This window comes from Alligator mississippiensis, chromosome 7 (assembly GCF_030867095.1).
Source record: "Alligator mississippiensis isolate rAllMis1 chromosome 7, rAllMis1, whole genome shotgun sequence".
NCBI lineage: Eukaryota > Metazoa > Chordata > Crocodylia > Alligatoridae > Alligator > Alligator mississippiensis.
Genome location: NC_081830.1, coordinates 74,943,513 through 74,962,443, shown reverse-complemented (window position 1 = coordinate 74,962,443; position 18,931 = coordinate 74,943,513). Strand labels below are relative to the sequence as shown.

Below are 18,931 nucleotides of genomic sequence, written 5' to 3'. Positions count from 1 at the left end.
ACATCATTAACTGGGCTTATTAAACCTTGCAAGACAAATTGGACCTCAGTGGAGCTCAGACCTGGCTACTATGCTCTCTTCCTAATTTACTACCCATTCACCTCTAACATCTTCTCTGACATTTCAGGCCAACCAAAAGTTTGGCTACTAGAGAGTATTCAGAAATGGATAGCCCTCATAGTTGGGTTCTGCTTGTAGTGAGCTGCAATCCCAATGGCAATGCAGCTTCCTGTAGCTTCCTGTGCTCCTGCCTGAGATGCTTAGGAAATCAGCTTAAACCAAACACCGGTTCTGAAAGGTGCTGAGCTTTGATAAGGTTCTCATACACCTGCAAAGTTGGCTTTGGCCCTTAATGCTACAAAACAAAGCCTAGGATTTGATTATTCTCCCAAGATCATATCCTATGCTCCTGTTTGTGTCTGGTATGGTATTTACTGTTTGTTGCTTCCATGGCCCACAACATATGAGGTAGTGAGCAAACCTGAAAGAAGGCATAGTCATTGCCTAAAATAGCTTGCACACTACAGTAGTGATTCCTAAAACTGTGATCCACAGATCATTAATGCTCTCCAGAGTCACTATAACTGGTCCACAGCTGGTCCATTGATCATATACTGTTGTCCTTGAATATCTTAATTGTGTTTTCAGTTAAAAGTTAGACAATAAGGGGACACAGTGATCTGTGAAAAATATTGAGGGTTGACAGTGGTCCACTGGTCCCAAAAGGCTGAGAGACAGCAGAGAAAGACAAAGTGTAGGGGAAGGAGATCCAAACAAAGGAGGTGGCCAGTTAATACCTGTCCTCATCCTGGCACAAAGATTTTATGGCATTGTGTTGTTGTTCCTTTATGAATATAGGGACATACAGAGAATCCCAGATAAGCCTCCTGCCAGGCCTCCATAGGTACCTTTAGGCATTGTAGTAGAGCTGCACCAAGGGATGGCTTACCTCGCTGATTAGGTGTGCAGATGTGTCCACGTTGCCCACTTCCTGTACCTCAGTTCATCTCCTCAGGAGGAATTTCTTCTGATTTCTTAGTATCAAAGCCCCAAATTTCCGCAAAATAAAGCCCAATAAAAAGTTGCCTATACTAAGTCTCCTCAGCAACTGTCCTGTACTGGAGGTTGTAGTGTACACGTCCTTTCCCTGGTTTGCAAGTGTCAGTGTCTCTCCTTGTCTCAGAAACAATGCCATGCTTCCTTTTCCCTCGCCTCCGGTCAAGGAACCACTTGACCTGGCAACTCATTAGCCTAGCTTGGTCAAGACGCACAGCTTCTACAGCCAGTGGTACAAGGGACTGATATGGTCCCCCAGCTCAAGTAATTAGGCACTCATTAACAGCTAAAGGCAACCTTTGGCATGAGTCCAGGGCAGAGCTCAGACTCACATCTCTAGAGCTGTAGTGAGATGCTGTTCCCATGCTGCCACCCTGCCCCATCCCCAGGCCATGACTTCTCCTTCCTCACCACTGTGAATTGGCACAGCAAAGGAGCCCAGGACCCACCACGATTCTGCATTATAGCCTTGTGCCCCTGTACCATAGAGCAGCTGCCCTCCTCCAGGGCCTCTTCCTTTCTCTTTTCCATATCTCACTCAAAGGAGCCTCCTTTGAAACTCCAGAAGTGCCCTTCCTGGATTCCCTTCCCAGTTTCTTATCACTCTAGCATGGGACCACACCAGCCCTGGACCAGCCCCTGGAAAACCTCTTGTAAGCACTGCTGCTTTTCTCTAAGACTCTCTCTGTTCCCTTGCAGCAGCAGGAAAAGGAACAATCTCCACCCCAGTCCTTCCCTGGCTACTGGAGAGCCTTTCACCTCTCCCCCTACTGAAGGACAAGATTTCTATTTTATCCTGCCTCCCCCTACCCTGCACTTTTTGTAGCTAATTTCATCTGATCCAGGAGGAAGACCACAGATCATGTCTCTGAAAAGCCCAGCTTACACTGTGGCATGTGTTTCCAGGAGGGACACTGGAAACTTCCAGCCACTCCTGTTAAATTCTCCCTCACTTGGGGTTCAATCCTGAAAGGTGCTGACCTCTCAACTACCACTGACATCTGTACCTGACAAGATCAGAACTCTTCTGGCAGGTAGGAGGGAATGAGACCCTCTTTTTCCTTCGCTGGATCTTGTCCAAGGGACCTTAGCCCATAAGTTGAAGGCCTTTTTGAGCAGCTGTATGTAAAATTACTGTTGTGGATCATTTTATTTACAGAGTGGTTCTCTCCAGCTTGTACGCAGCGCTCAAGCACTGACCAGTTGAAGAAACAGAAAACAGGCAGTGTTTAAGCAGAGGCAATACTTAAAAAGCCAGCATGGGATCATTTAAAAATAGCATAATGTCTGCACAAAATCTTGTGATTCCAGTAGAGAACTCCTTGAAAAGCTAACACTTGGAAACAGACTTGCATAAACTGAGAAAAAACCTACAGGGAGCAGACTCCTACACTGACCATAGCAAACATCTGTGCTCACACTGGACTCTCTCCTCGGACAATTAAAGACACCAAGATATACGAAACACTGACCAAGTGCCTCTCATTCTGGATCAGACCTAGGACAACTTCCAGCTCAAGACAGAAATATCCCTCTCTAAGCCATCCGAGCCAAGTGTTTGTTTAACTTGCACTTAAAAACTTAGTGATGGAGATTACACCACCTCTCTCAGTAATCCAGTGTTTAACTACTCTCATTCTTAGAAGTTTCTTCCTAATACCCAACCCAACTTTCCCTTGTTGAAATTTAAGCCTGTCACTTCTTGTCCTGTCCCAGTGGATACCCAGAACAATTTATCACCATCCTTCTTATAACAACCCTTTCTGTATTTGAACATTTAATACGTTCACACACAATCTTCTCTCCTCTACACTAAGGAACCCCAGTTCCTCTAGCTTTTCTTCACATGTTCTGTTCCCTAGAGTCTAATAATTGCTGTTGGGCGCATCTACATGTACCTCTTTTAAACAGGCTTAGCCTGAAATCATTATATAAGGTGCATTAAGGGTGTACATCTACATGTGCATACCCATAAAAATGTGCCTTAAAAATGGCAATTTAAGGCTATGTGAGACTAAATTTCATACTTGCATGAAGCAGGTATCAAATTTAGGCACAAATAGCTAAGTTGCATTAGACCACATGTAGATGTGCTAATGTGCATTAGGGCAGTGTGGATCAATGGATACACACCATGTTAATGGGCTTGGGTGCATCTGCATGTGCACCAATGTGATTTAGCTATTTGCAACTAAATTTAATGCACCTTAATGTGCATTAGCGTGTCCACATGTAGATGCATGCCTACATTGCCTTAATGCACTTTAAGTAAAGGCACATTAAGTTTAGGCGCATATAAATACACATGGAGACACACCCATTGAGTCCCTGTCCTTGATGCCCATCCTATGATTGTTACTTCTAATGTATTTCCAAAGTATTATTTGCTACCTTTACATTGCTTGGTAACTGTATCTTAACTTATGCTTTGGCCTTTCTGGGCACATCCAGATGAGCATAGACATTTGGCTCCCTGGGGAGAAGTAGCGGTGGCGCACCTTGTGCCCTGCTACTTGTCCCTGGGGATCGCCCATGCCACACACACTTTGGCAGGTGGCAAGTTACCCCAGGTGGGGTAGAGAAGGCTGGAGCCAGCATTGGGCTGGCCCTAGAAGTCTTACCTGGAGTCCTGGGGGCCTCCTGGGGCTGCAGCAGTGGTGAGTCTGCCAGCATGGCTCTGGGAGGCCCGGCTCCACTTCTGAGCAGCGCGTGCTACTTGTGCATGTACTGCTCTGTATTTTTTTCTGTGTGATTTTTGACCCCTGAATATCCAGGGGTCAAAAAAACCCACAGGAAAAAAAAAAAGCAGAGCAGCACACGCACAGGCAGCGCACCCTTGCAGTGTGGAGAACATCTAAATGTGCTGTATGTGGCTCTGCAGACATGTTTGCGGCGCCACATACTGCACAGCTGCACTCATCTGGACACAGCCTCTGATTTTACATACTCAGAATAAACATTTCTGCTCATCCTTAGTATCACAGCAAGCTTTCCACTTTTTGTAAGGTTCCTTTATAAGTTTCAAGCTATTGAGGAGCTCATGACTTAGCCAAGCCGGTTCTTTGCTATGTCTGTTTTCCTTCCTGTGAAAAGTATGCTCTCCTGCCCTTAATTTTGTCTTTTTTTAGGAACACTCAGGTGTCCTGGCCTCCTTTTCCCCTTACACTTGCTTCCCATGGGAGATCTGCCACTTCACTGAGTTTCTTAAAGTTTGTTTTCTTCAATTCCTATTTTGTTATTCTGTTGTTCCACTTCTTTCTTTTCCTGAGTATAATGAATTCGTCATTTCATGGCCACTGTTAGCCAAGTTGCCTTCCCCTTTCCTACTCTCAATCAATTCCTCCCCACTTTATGAGGTCCATCCCATCAGTTGGTTTCTCCATCCCCTGTACAAAAAATTGGCCCCAGAATAGTCTAAAACCTTGCTAAACTGCCTCTGCACCACTGCACCTCCCAGCAATAATTAAAATCACCATAAGCACCAGATTTTTCTCCTGGTTGGAGGTCTTCAGCTGACACCCACCATAACATCTACCTTATGGCTTCCCCTTTTGCCTTAACCCAGAGACTTTCAACAGATCTACCTTCCAGTTCATTGTGGACCTCAGAACCAAGTATCTGTATGTTCAGCATATGAAGAAACACCTCCTCCTTTTTTTCCCTATTGTCCTTCCTGAATGAGCTGTGTCCATCCATGTCATTTTCCTAGTTGTTGAAACTACAGCAGTCTTAATTATTCTAATGAGATCATAAGCATGTATGCATACTAGGCCTTTCAGTTTCTTCTATTTACTTCCCATACCCCATACTACATTTTCGATGATTAGCTGATTGACCTGGTGATTTCTGTCAAACATCCTGGTTAAGGTTTCCTATGTTTCCTCCTATTCCTACGTCTTTATACAGGTCTCTCTGCTCTTTACCTAACTGTGGGCTTTTGTCTCCATCCCCTGTTGAAACTAGTTTAAAACCCTCCTCATTAGGTAGGTTAGTCTATGGGTTTAAAGTGACATTTTTTGCTGGAGGATCTGGCCACACAGTCTATAGCTGTGACCAAACATGAGTGCACAGCTGCCATTCAAAGATGGCCAATCATTGCATGAGGGGTCAGATGAAGACATTTCAAAACAGAGCGTCTTCTGTAACTTCTGTCTGTGCTGCCTGCCAGCCTGTCACTGTTTTCAAAGGCTAGGTACAGACATTACACATAAACCGGCTTAAGTGATCAGAAACTGGTTTAAACCTGCAACAGAACAAATGTTCAGTGCACATAAACCAGTTTGAAAATGGCTAAAGCAGGTTGAATGTAGTATCAGACTTAACTGATTTGGGTCAAACTGGTTTATGCAATCTCTGTCCCAGACCCCTTGCCGGTTTAAGATAAACCAGACTCCCCCAGCATCCTAGCCTGCCCTCTGGGCTGGATAGGGCTCTCTGCTCCACAGCAGAGCTGGCTCCTCCCCTCTGCTCCCTGGCTGGAGCTCGGGCAAAGACTGCAGGCAGAGCAGGGTCTGCCTGGCTTCCCCCTGCCCTACCCCCACCCTCACTGCTCAAACAGGAATCCTCCCCTACCTCCTCCCACTGCATGGACCCCAGCCCCATGGACCCTAGGCATGTGGTATGCTAACTAATGCTGAGAGGTGTCTGTGTGTGTGTGTCTCTCCAATTTCACTGGGACAGGCAGACAGAACAGTGACTGCTTAGGGATTTTTGGAGCTAATCAACAGGTCAGCTGGTAAGCTGTTTAAGAAGAGTTTGAACTAATGGAGAGAGGCTATTGTTTTGCTGATGGGGTAATAAACACTGTTATCATCCTACTGCTGGCTTGCTTGGCTGTAGGTTTGCTGCAGACAGGATAAAGAAGCAGAGGGGGAGATTAAAAAGCTCTGAATCATCAATAGATTCATGCACTGCACACAACCCTTGCCTCAGAGTGTTGGCAGGGGGCTGGGGGCTGGCAACACTCCTGCCCCTTGAGCAGCCAGCGAGGAAATGCCTGGGAGGTGCAGGAAGACATCCCTAATCAGAGGTCCTGCCAGGGCTTGGCCATGCCCTGCCTCTGCTCAGCATTGTGTAAGGGAAGGGAGGGTTGTTGTAGTGCCCCCCAGCTTCTAGCCTGAGCCACTGAAAGCATGTGCCTGAATTTCCTCAGTCCAGAGAGAATGTCTGTCCAATTACAAATCGGTTTAGCCTAGCAAGGTTAGACTAACCTGCAAAGATTGAATTAATTCAGGCTCAGGCTTTATGAATGTCTGTCCCTAGCCAGAATGGGAGATGGGGAAGGGAGCAGAGACAGTTCAGTTTGGTGGTTTTTCAGCCCCCGCTGGAGGGTGAAGCAGATGTATTGGAGCCCCTCCCCCCTCCCCGCAAGGTGGCGTGGCTCCAATTCACCCACTCCACCCTCCAGCTCCAGCTAAGGAACCTCTAAGATGAGCTTCCTCTCCTCTCTTTCCACCCTCCCATTTGAAACAGAGACAAGCTGGGAGAGAGGAGGGCCCATTGCTAAGGGAAACTGGCTTCAGACTGGCAACCAGCAGCTAGATTTCCCTCCACACCAGTGGCAACTTGTAGGACACCCCCCCCCCCCCCCCGCCGCTGCCGGTCAGCAAGATTGGCCATGGGGGACCTCCCCCTCAGTCACTGACCAGTCGCTGGGGGGGGCGCCCTCCCCCCTGAATAAGGTGGCACCAGTTGCCCATGCTCCTCCCTGGAACTAAAAGCAAACTTCTGTTTGGGCTGGGGGATCATTGTCCTGCAAAGCCTTCCCAGTTACAGTGGGGAGCTGCACTTCTGTCTGTGCCAAGATGCTTTTCCCCTTCTTCATTAGGTGAATTTGAAAGCCTGGCTTGTTCCAATCCAGCTTCTCTTAGAGAAGGCTCAGGTGAAGCTTGGTGAAGAACTTCTCCATAGTTTGGTTAGCTCATTTCTAATTTGCACCCACTGTGTAAAAAATAACAATGACATTGTTCATTTTACATATTTGCTAATAGTATTCCAAATTACTATGAGTACAGTTCCATTTGTGCACATTTCTCATATGCTGACACACCGACACACCTACAAGTACATGAACATGTGCTGCTAAGTAAAACAATGTGTCCATGCAATCTAGTATGACGCCAAATGGGAGAGTGCATACAAAGACACCGCATTAACAGACTGCAGTCGAAGCTGCTTCTCCGGATCCCAATTACTGAAACATCATATGGGCTGCAACGGAATAAACATAAACACTGTCAAGCACATAACCAATAGCTGTTTTAAAGCCAAAACTAAAGGATATATGCTGCACAAGTTTATTTTATATTCTCTGCTATTATCCTCAGTACATTCTCCAAGGACAATGGAGGGTTTTCAGGGACTCAGCAATATGCTTCAGCAGACAGGAGCAGCGCAGATTCCCTGTGACAAAGAACAAGCTAACTGCCTGGTTCTTTAGCATTCAGAAACTACTTGCTAATTGTGGCTACTTGACCAGTGGATCAAACAATACTCTGTGTCTTTGCTAATGAGTAACAGTAGACTGGTGTTTTGATAAGTATTTCATGAAAGATTAACATGTGAGCAACAGAGACACATTACACAGTTTGGGACCTGATCTTTGTTCTTTGCCCACCCACCCAAAACTCCCACTGATGTCTTGTTGTGTGAGGGGTGATCACCTCTGTATTATAAACTGAAGTGCTCTGAATTTGAGCCTTCTAAGCAAGTGCTTGTAGTGCATGTTTATTGAACACTATTAAGCCTTTGCATTGGGATCAGAGCAGCTATGCTCCAGAATCCAGAAAGCATTTTAAAACATGGAGTCTTTCCTGAGACTCACTGTCTCCTTCTCTTTCTCTCCCTCTCTCAATGTGGGCGAATGTTTTCTTTCCTTTGTCCAGGAAAAGGAGAAGAATCATACCCAGATCTTCTGGCTTTGGTTATCGCTGTCATTGTGACCATCATTGTTTCCATGGGAGTGAAGAACTCTGTGGGATTCAACAATGTGCTCAATGTCATTAACCTGACAGTGTGGGTCTTCATCATGATAGCTGGACTGTTCTTTGTCAACGGTGACAATTGGTCTGAGGGGCAGTTCCTGCCCTTTGGATGGTCAGGGGTAAGTGTCTTGTACACAATCCAGTATGTTATAATCAACAGCAGCCTTAAGCTTAAGCTTCTCCCTGGCCACATAGGGCCAGCACCACATACTAGGTACTACTTCAAGCAGGGCAGTCCCTAGTGGGGGGTGAATTGGGTCAGCCACCCTGGGCCCTGTGCTTTGAGGGGCCCCGCGGAGCTGGGCAGAGCGGCCGTGGCGATTCCTTGCTGCCACTGCCAGCTTTGCATCCAGCTACTCACTACACCCCCTCCCCACACCACTGACGCCACCACTGCAGATGGCAGTGGCAGTTTCTTGGGGTCCGGGGCACGTGGGATCAGAGCAGGGGTGGTACCACACATGGACTGATTTGCCTCAGGCCCCACACCCTGTTCGGGTCAGCTCTGCAGTCAGACAGGACAAGAGATGGGATTTGAAGTCAGAGCTGACCCGAGCAGGGTGCGGGGCCCGGGGCAAATCAGTCCATGCAGGGTCTGCAGGCCATGATTGCACAGGCGCTTCCCATGCATTGCATACCTAGAGATCCTGTAGTGCTAAATATACAACAAGCATATCACGGGAAAACCCCAGTCCCATTGGACATAACTGATAAATGTTGGGAGAGGAAGCAGAGGAGCAGATGGGCAAGGTGACCTTCCCTGGGTCTCACAATGCAAGTCAGCATCAGGGCAGGGGTCAGAGCCAGATCTCCAGGTCCCAAGTTCCATGTCCTCTCCACTGGACCATGCTTCCTTTTGAGCCAGGCGGAAGTCAAAATCCCTGACCACCCTCCACTTCCTTCTTGCTAAGGAACCACCGGCGTGGTTCCACTTCATGAGTCCGTGGGCTTATAAAGAGAGGAGTCATAGGAAGCCCCAGGGTCTGATAAACAAGAGTGGTAGAAGAATACTGTGGGGCATAGGCACAGCTGAAGTTTATGATGTGTTTTGTGGATACATCTAAGAAGGAGAGAGACAAATTAGGGATGGATGAAATTAGTGTGTCTGGTTTGCAGGATTTTTTTTTTCTTTTTTAATTTCATATCCATTCAAATAATCTTTTCCCCAAAATTTCAACAAACCAGAAGTTCCCTGACACAGCAGCTGTTCAACAAAATTGCTGCTTTTGCCAGTCTAATACCAGGGAATAGGGACAGGGAGAGTCCTGGAGTCCCCAGCTCTGCAGACCAGCTATGAAGGTCTGCCCCAGCCAATGTATATGTAGGTCCCAATGTTCAAGTTCCCTGAGAACCCTGGCTTGGCTTCAGTAACAGCTGCCAAACCCAAAATATTTCCAAAACTTTATATCATTTCAGACTCAATGAAGCAGCATTTTTGAGGAAACTGTTCCATTGAGTTTTGGTCTGAGTTGAGCAGAAAGCAGTGTGGGGTCTCTCATGGCTCAGGGTCTCACTAAAGGAAGGACTGGACCTGCTGTGTGTAAATGTTTCCTAGAAAGAGATTTACAGCAGCATATCTGAAGGATTTTCCAAAAGATTAAAGAGGACCAAAAGCTGGGACCATTTTTCACACCCGCATCCAAATTTCAGATCAAATAGGATCCAAGGCCTAAGTCTGGTCCAAAGACCAATCCCTGACCCAGCAAAACAACTGGAACAAAGGCAAAAAGCTGAAAAGTAACATTTTTCAAAGTGCTTAAGTGCTTTAGGAACATGCATCCCCATGACTTTCACTGGGAATTAGCCTCCTCAGTAACTAGGGTGCTTTGGAGACTTTTTCACCTGAGGCCATGTTTTTATGATGCAGCTTAGCATCCTCTTACGATGCAGTTTAGCCATCTATAGTGAGGGAGTTCAGAACAGCTAGCAGAGTTTTTATACAGACAGGAGGACACGGTGATATTTGTTTTGGTTGGTTTTCAATAAAAATGTTCTAAGCTGTTTGTTTTGTGCACTTCATAATACCACCTGCCAATGCTTATTTTAAGGATGTTAGCTCAAAGCTGACTGAGAATTTGAACAGATTTGGCTTTTTTAGCCTGCTTGAACTAGTTTATCCAAGGATGAACAGAGACTGAAAATATCTCTGCTGGACTAAACCCAGGCTAATTTATTAGATTTTCACTGCTCAACTCCATAAAGGTTTTGTGCAGAAAACTAAGCAGGAAAATAAAGTAAAGCAAGATTTCTGATACTGGATCCTAGACCACAAACATGCTTCACTCGCTTCCCTCAGACAAATCAATATTTCATTGCTAGATAAAAACTACCAAGAAGAATGAATCATTGAGCCCACTTGAGAGTAGAGCTCACCTTCATCCTTTGATGCTGACTGGGTATTTGATGCCATGTGGCTGGAATAAAACCAGTTTGGCCCATTTCTTGGAGCTCTCTGAGATGCCAATACTTTTTCTGCCTTTTTTCTCTCTCTCTCACAATATTTTACAGAAATTCAAGGCCAGCTCTTTCTCTGCCTCTGTCCATAGGCCTGTTTCAGCATTTATTTCCGATAAAGATCCTTAATGATATTGTATATTTAAAGAAAACAAAGCCAATAAACCATTTAAACAGTACAAATAATTCTGCATCCAAGGGTTTAACAGAATTTATTTTGAAAGCTGCACTCATCTGCTTGCTTTTATTCTGCTATTGTGTTCTGTCAATTAGCACATTTAGCTGCCACATTAGAAAGTCTGCTAATGTGGAATGTGTGAGAATGCTACAAATTCCTATGAAATGTATCCAATTTGGGGGTCTAACATCACTAAAGTGAGCAAATAGATAAAACCGGTGAAGTTTCTCATCTGTCATTGACAGGACCTGTCATCAGATTCAGGGACAGCACAGCTGCAGAACTGTATCAAGCATTAGGAAACTGCAGTTGACCAGCTTTAGCTGAATGTACCTCCATAACCGAAGGAGCAGTATACACAGGATTTAGGGCTTCCTCCCTCAAGGGGTTCACCATTCCAAATGGATCTATTATTGATTTAATATGTTTTAATTCTTCCAAATCTCCTTGATTTCCAGGTATTTCAGCATGTGGCATGATTCAAGTGACATGTTGAGATGTTTGGTAGAGTTAAGGCCCCAAATTCAAATGCCACCATGTGGGCGTGGATACTCTGGCCAGGCCTGAAGGCTGCATACACATGTGCTCGTTGGTGTTCTAATTAGAACGTGTCAGAGCAGGCTCAATTAATTGAATCTGCTCTGCGATTAATCAAGTCTGCTAATCAGAATGCTCCAGCATCACCACCGTGTCACGTGATTAAGCCCCCACATGTTCCAAAATGGCCATGGGGAACTTGATCTAAACCTCAGAAAATGAGGTTTAGATAAAGCATCCCATAGCCATTTTTAAACACCCAGGGGCTTACTACACATGACAGTGAGGCGTTTTAATTAGAGTGTCTGCCCAGGAACCACTGTAATTAAAATGTCCCCCCCAACTCCAAGCACATGTATAGGCAGTCAAGGTGTCCAAAAGACGGCTGAAGTAGAGCTGGACTCAAGGACTTGCTTCAGGCCAAATTTGCCTAGTTTTGCATGAGTGGTCTTACTGACTTCATGTTAAAAAGGAGCAGGCTTTGGGAAGAGATATGAAGGGAAAAACTTCCTCCAGGCTGGGGCGTGCTAATGGGCCCCTTTTGTGGCTTCTACTACAGCCTCTATTGCCCAGCTGCATATGTCCTTCTGCACGTACATTAAGTCCTCCAGACCCTAACATGAAGAGAAGCACAAGGAGCCTCCGCTCTCTCAACCAGGTTTATTTAATGTATCTGATTAAGTCAATTAAACCTGCAGGTGCTACAAGGCGCAGCTACTTGTTTCTATGCTTTCATTGGCTTTGACATAATCGCCACAACAGGAGAAGAAGCAAAGAATCCCAATACCTCCATCCCTTACGCAATCACAGCTTCGCTGGTCATGTGCCTGACAGCATACGTGTCTGTAAGTACCAAATTCAGATAACATTTCTCTACTACATCATCTGTGCTGTTTTCTTAGTGATGTGATGTGTCACAGAGAACATGTTGCAAAGGTTTCCTTCTCTGGTGGGCACTGATGAATCAGCTGTGGTTTTGTACACACATCAGTGTTTTCCTTTGCTACCCTTTGACCTCCCAGTCTGTTTTTTCCAGGCAAAGGACTAAAATATTTCCATTCTGGTGAGGTTATCCTTTCCTCTGCTGGCTGCTGGGAGAATGTGACAGCTTGTCTTTTCTCTGTGCATAATCAACAGCATCAGCTCTAAAGAGGAGTTCAATGTTTAAAACTGCAGCAAAATGAAAAAGAGCATCAAAAGAGGCAGGAACTATTCACCCAGCCGTATCTTTGGAAGAGGAACCACTCCCACTGCTGGAGTTTGGGACTCTGGCCAAGACAGCACAGATCATCGGCTGGCAGTAACGGGTATGGATGGCAAGCCTGGAAATGCCAGATGCATTGTTCAGCTTCTCTGCATCCAAATGAATGCACATTTGTATTCGGAGATGTAAATTGTAATGAAAAAAAATCAAGTGAGTCTCTGAAAGGGAGGGAATGTTGCTCTATTTTACAGAAAACCCACAGCAAGGCCACCAAGTTACCTCATTCTTTAATCACAGCAGTTACAAGCCAAGTCTCCTTTAGCTGTAATTACATCAGAAATTTTTCCCAAACTGATCCTATCTTTTTCAAGCTGTTGAGGCTAAATGACTCCTACTGCACTTCTCCAGTGAACTAGAGCGCAATTCTTTTATGTGCCCTGTCTCGTTACACTAATGGGCTCGAGTCAATGCTGATTTCAAGGCTTATTGTCATAATGATGTTTAAACAATGTTGCTGTTGCTTTGTAGTTACAGGAAGGCAGAATTAAAGACTGCACAGGATCCTCTTTGATTGTTTTCCACTGGGATATATCATTCTGTAGTGAAGACGTCCCCCGCATGTGACATTTTAAGTTGTCTCTAAGCAATGAAGGGAAGCATGACCATTTCTGAAAACACACTTGAAATAGTTTGGGCTCTCTTCACTGATAACCTGATCTCCTGCACTACAAAGCCAAGTACCATCCATGTCCCTCTACCCCTATCAGGTGTCTTCTTTTGTCTCTGTTAGGTGAGTATTATCTTAACACTGATGGTGCCATCCTCTGACATTGATACTGAATCCCCTCTGATGGAAATGTTCGTAGCCCGTGGATTCTACACTGCTAAGTTCATCGTTGCCATTGGATCTGTGGCTGGCTTGACAGTGAGCTTGCTGGGTTCCCTTTTCCCAATGCCTAGAGTCATTTATGCCATGGCTGGTGATGGGCTGCTCTTCAGGTTAGTCATGCTTTTGCTGTCACTTATTTTTGATCCTTGCTGCTTTTGGGCTAGAACTAAGGATAAAAGTGATTGATGGGAGCCCCACTCCTGTTCATTTCATCTTTCCTATGAAAACCCATGAGATCAATAGCTGCATTTCACTTCTGTAATCAAACTGCAACAGGCCACAAAGTCAGGAAAACAGTGAGAGCTTGAGATAGGTCACAGCTGCGTAGGTCTGCCTGCAAACCTTTTAAACAATTCTGAGCAAGGAGAGGAAAGATGCAGGATGCCATTCCTTCACACTTCACCACACCCTGATAGCCACAGTTTGTCACTGGCTAAAAACAAGAGTAGAAGCAGCATGATAGTCAGTGACAGCAGATAAGAACACAAATCAGAGCAAGTCACCTGGAGAATCAGGGTGGAGCTACAAGTGAAAGCTCATGTTAAACTTTATACAAATGAATAGCTTTTCACCCAATCCAGTTTTTGCATGAACAAAATGTCCATGTCATGCTCCACTCACAGAGGACTAAATTACAATATTACCTGTTAGATACCTATTAAGAAAAAATCCTATCGAGTTAACAAGTGTGAAAGCCAAGATTTGCATTTGGTTTGAGATTTTTAGATTTTTCAAAACAAATTGCCTAAAATGTTCTTGGTTTCCTTCTCAGGACAGCATTTTATATTATACTAGTGCCATTACAGAAGACTTTTGATCTGCTGAGTATTACACTTGAGGCCTTTGCACCAGGAAAGAAAGAGAGAAAAGCATCCAGAAATTTTTTTTTAATTATATCTAAATATTTTTCCTGGAACAAAATCTCACCCCAGTGGTAGAACATACAGTGAACTTTGTGTTTCACCTCTATAGAGATGAAGAAGAGTAAATACTTCCTTTGGGGGTTGGACCAGATGTCTCTTGAGGTCTTTTCCAACTCTGTGATTCTATGAGATGATCGTAACCCAGGATTAAAAACACTCCATTTGTCCTAGCATTTGTCTTTACATTAGACTTTTGCACTGTAGACCTAAATGAACCACCAGTCTGAACTCAGAAGTAGCTAGGGACTGATCCCAGACTGAATACCTGTTAGCATATGAAAAGACTCAAATTGGCTTGAGTGAATTTTGGATTGGGCTTTTCTGAAAGTGATACTGCTACTTAAATACCATACACCAACTGAGGAGCTGCTGGTATGTTAAAAGTACATGAAGAGAAAGCAGCTCATAAATATGATTGTGGAAGGCCCAATCCTACAAGTATTGCCAGGCTTAGTGTGTTCCACCCTACGAATCCCAGTTATATCAACAAAGCTACTCACAAGAGCAAGCTCAGTAATCAGCGTTTGCTGTATGAAGTCTGCTCAGGATGAGCTCTTGCCTGCATTCCATTTATAAAAGCTCCACTTAAGCCAGCAGGAGTTTGGGATGTATGTGGAAGGCAGGATCAGGTCCTAAGGATGAGACATTCCAGAAAAGTTCAGTATGGGCCACACTCCTGCTACAAAAGTTAATGGGGGTTTCACGGTTTCACCCTAAATGATCTGATGTTCATGTCAGATCACACATAGATATAGATCTAAAGCTAGACACCACCCCAGGTTCCATGGTTATCACAGCCATTTATTTTGTGCGGAAGAATTTTATTCAGAAATGCGATTAGAATAGAAGCAAGCAGCGCTCTAAAGCCTGGCGTTATGGTTTTCCATCTAGGTGAGGAGTGCTGTAAAGCAGGCTCCATGTTGTACAACTTTAACTTTCTGTGACTATTTCATACTCTAGATTCTTGTCCCACGTAAGCTCTTACACGGAGACTCCAGTGGTGGCTTGTATTGTCTCAGGATTTCTAGCAGCACTACTCTCCTTGCTGGTCAGCTTGAGGGACCTGATAGAAATGATGTCCATTGGCACACTCCTAGCCTACACTTTGGTCTCTGTTTGTGTCTTGCTTCTTCGATATCAGCCGGAGAGTGACATTGATGGCTTTGTCAAATTCCTGTCTGAGGAGCACACCAAGAAGAAGGAAGGGATTCTAGCGGACTGTGAGAAGGAAGTTTGTTCTCCCGTGAGTGAAGGGGAGGAGTTTTCTGGCCCGCCCACCAACACATGTGGTGCAAAAAATCTACCCTCCTTGGGAGACAACGAGATGCTCATTGGGAAGTCAGATAAGTCCACCTACAATGTCAACCACCCTAACTATGGCACGGTGGACATGGCCTCAGGAATAGAGGCAGATGAGTCTGAAAACATTTACCTCATCAAGCTGAAGAAGTTAATAGGGCCACGTTACTACACAATGAGGATCCACCTTGGACTACCAGGGAAAATGGATCGGCCGACGGCAGCCACTGGCCACACTGTCACCACTTGTGTGATCTTGCTGTTCATCTTGATGTTTATCTTTTGTTCTTTCATCATCTTTGGTGCAGACTATATCTACGACCATAGCTGGTGGGCTATTCTTCTGGTGGTTTTGATGATCCTGCTCATCATTGTATTGGTTTTTGTGATCCTGCAGCAGCCAGAAAACCCCAAAAAGTTGCCGTACATGGCACCCTGTCTCCCTTTCGTCCCTGCCTTTGCCATGCTGGTGAATATCTATCTCATGCTGAAGCTCTCCAAAGTAACATGGGTCCGATTTGCTGTCTGGTGTTTTGTGGGTGAGTCTTGGATGTTTTTTTAACTGAGTTTAAAAGTAACCTAGAACAGCAAGGCCAGGCTGCCTGTCTAACCAATGGGATTGCTCAGCTAGGATGTGTTATAATACTTTGGCCTTGTGTCTTATTTCTTATCAGTGACTCCTAAGTACCCAATCAGTCTGAGTTAGTCCAGGCTGACAATATTTTTCTGTAAGAAAATGCTAAATCATTGGAAGGCAAACATTTTACAAAATGACAGTTTTCACACAGAACACAGGCCCAGCAAACTCGCCCACCCATTTGTTCAGCTCACTTCAGAGTTTCTAGGTCCCACAGCTTCAGAAAAGCCTGGCAATACACGCTGCTACAGGGTCCAAGTAGCCTAGATCTTCCCTAAGAGTCAGGGAGGCAGCTACCCTCAGGACCTGTAGTTCAGACTCTCAGGGGCTAGGCTTTTGGCTTTCCAGCAGGAAGATTGGTAACCCTGGGTGCTCTCAGGGCTTCCATACTCCTTGCCATGGAGCTAGGTATCTAGAAGACCTGGGGTCTCTTGCACTTTGCATCTCTTCCAACCAACTCTCTCCAAATGTCCAGGAAAAAAAATAGCATATTTTATGGTATCTCCAAGAAATTATATGTCCAGCCAGCAGAGAGCCAATGCAGGAAGACAATGCCAGAATCAAGGCCCCATCATAGGGAGATATTTTAGATAGGACCTAGGAGCCCCATCCATAAAACAGATGTTCCCATTGTGGTAGGTACTGTACAAATACAAAATAAATGGTTCCTGGCCTAATGCCCTGTGAGCAAACCCTTCCCACTTAAACCAGAGCTCACTGATCCTGGCATGGAAATACAACTGGGAAGCTGTATTTAAGTGGTTAATATCATTCTGCTTACAAGATGAAGCCTTTATTCAAAGGGGTAGAATCAGCCTTTCTGCTCTCAATTGAAATGAGAGCTGTCAGCTTCTCTACCATGTGTCACCTCTGTCTGAGCTGAACTGCTAGCAGGGTTTGTGTTGGGAGAGTAAAACAGTCCAGCATTTACTACAGAGTCATTGCTATACTCCCCCCACCTCCACATTCCCGTTCTGACTGTCAGCTGCCAAGTGTGCCTGTACTGACAGCTCTCAGGGGTAAAACTTGATTTGATGAAAATGGAAAACAATCCAGAAGACCCTTCCTGAACACTATCAGCAGCAGGCAGGCTTTCCTGTTTGTGGACAAATCAAGAGAGACAGATGAACTCACCCAGCTGCGTGGTCCTCATTCTCATATCTGCCAGTCAACATGGAGATGCCTGGGTCAGGCCACATTCCAGCAGGTGCCCTTTCACCTGCACTACGCCATCCGGCGCTGCTTTTCTGAGCAAGTCAGTTGCCTGTCAGTGGGTTACTCGTTGCTCTTGAGCCATGCTTTTGCTATAATTTGTTGGAAAACTTGTTCAGATTGCAGATTTCCTCACTGGAATCTAATGTGGCTTGACAGTGGGCGTCCAGATGTGGAGTGCCAGACCTAGGCCTCTAGATCAGGGCTGTTCAGCTGGCACCTACAGGGCACAACTGGCCTGCAGACGATTAACTTGCAGCCTCCCCTGGCTCCCAGCCTAGGATCTGCTTGCCCCATTGCTCCTGCTACTGCTGTCAGGGTCTCTGGGCTCCCACCCCTCCTCTAGCTGGGAGCTGCAGTGGGGAGAGGGGCAAGGAGACACAGTCTGCAGAGCCCAGGGAGCCCAGGCCTGTGGAGGGGAGAGTGGGCCACACCACATAGTCTACAGCCTGTCCAACATGCCTGGGAGCATGTGGCCCCAGCCATTAGAAGTTAGATGGCTCTGCTCTCAAAGGGTGTCTATACACGTGCTCTGGGGTGGAGTAGAGTAGGCGACTGTACATTAAAGCGCACATGTAGACGCGCCCTCTGTGACTCAGGGTGGACTGCTCCTGGGATCAGTCTATCTGAAGGAGGAAAGTGGTAACATATTCAGTGCTAGGCAGTTTGGGATCTCAGTTCTCTCCAACTGGGGACCTCCTGGTTGCCCACTCCTAATACACAAACAAGGGGATGCCCCTGAAAGCAACTCATTTAAAACTGAGAAAATGAAATACTGATAATCCTTTGCACAATCCATAAGTAAACTGTAAGATTTGCTGCCACAAAATGTTATTGAAGCCATGATCTTAACAGCATTAAAAAGCAATCAAGACTTCTACCGGGATAATAAGAGCATCTACAGTTACATTAGATTAACATAAAATAAGTATAAGGGATACAAATCCCCATGGTTCAGATCAAAAGACCACCCCAATGGCTAGGGGTCCACAAAATGTTTCCCACAATGTGTCTTTAAGAGGGAGAGAGGTTTTGCACCTTCATTCATGCACCTGGGAAAAGCCTTAGCTGGAAACAGAATACTTGGCTACATGGTGCACAGGTCTGATCCAGCATGGCATTTCCCAAGTACCTTGTGTTACTAACTGGTAGGCCTGTGTGAAGTGGCTAGTATTTGGTTTGGATTCAGATTTGGCTAACTCAGGGGACAGTGATTCAATTAGATAATTTGAATCACTGTCCTGAATTGATTCGGCCAAATCTGATTTGGAGATTCAGCCGCCGCCAAATCGACCGAATTTCTGAGTCAGCCCCTTCTCCCGCCCACTATCAATGGCTGCTTCGCCTGCTCTCCCAGCTCCTGGCTCTTAAAAAAACTGCACCCACACTGCATGGGGGGCTCTGCCATGAACCCCAAAAGCCCTGAGGCTGCTGCAGCAGCCGGTGAGTGGTGGGGGCTGGGAGAGTGGGAGGGGGTCAGGTGCTCCTGGCAAAGCCCCTCATGTAGCGTGGGGCAGTGGGGATTGCCCTCCCGCCCTCCGCCTGGCAGCAGCCATGAG

The 18,931-nt window shown here is 45.6% G+C and overlaps 1 protein-coding gene across 1 annotated transcript in view; it reads left to right on the top strand.

The window, feature by feature from the left end:
* Positions 1 to 18,931, top strand: part of SLC7A14 (solute carrier family 7 member 14) — a 75,357-nt gene that overhangs the window by 42,418 nt on the left and 14,008 nt on the right. The window contains exons 4-7 of the mRNA XM_006267718.4: positions 7,941 to 8,158; positions 11,907 to 12,053; positions 13,203 to 13,411; positions 15,185 to 16,062. Of these exons, the coding sequence (XP_006267780.1) occupies positions 7,941 to 8,158; positions 11,907 to 12,053; positions 13,203 to 13,411; positions 15,185 to 16,062 (1,452 nt within the window). The remainder of the gene's footprint in view (positions 1 to 7,940; positions 8,159 to 11,906; positions 12,054 to 13,202; positions 13,412 to 15,184; positions 16,063 to 18,931) is intronic.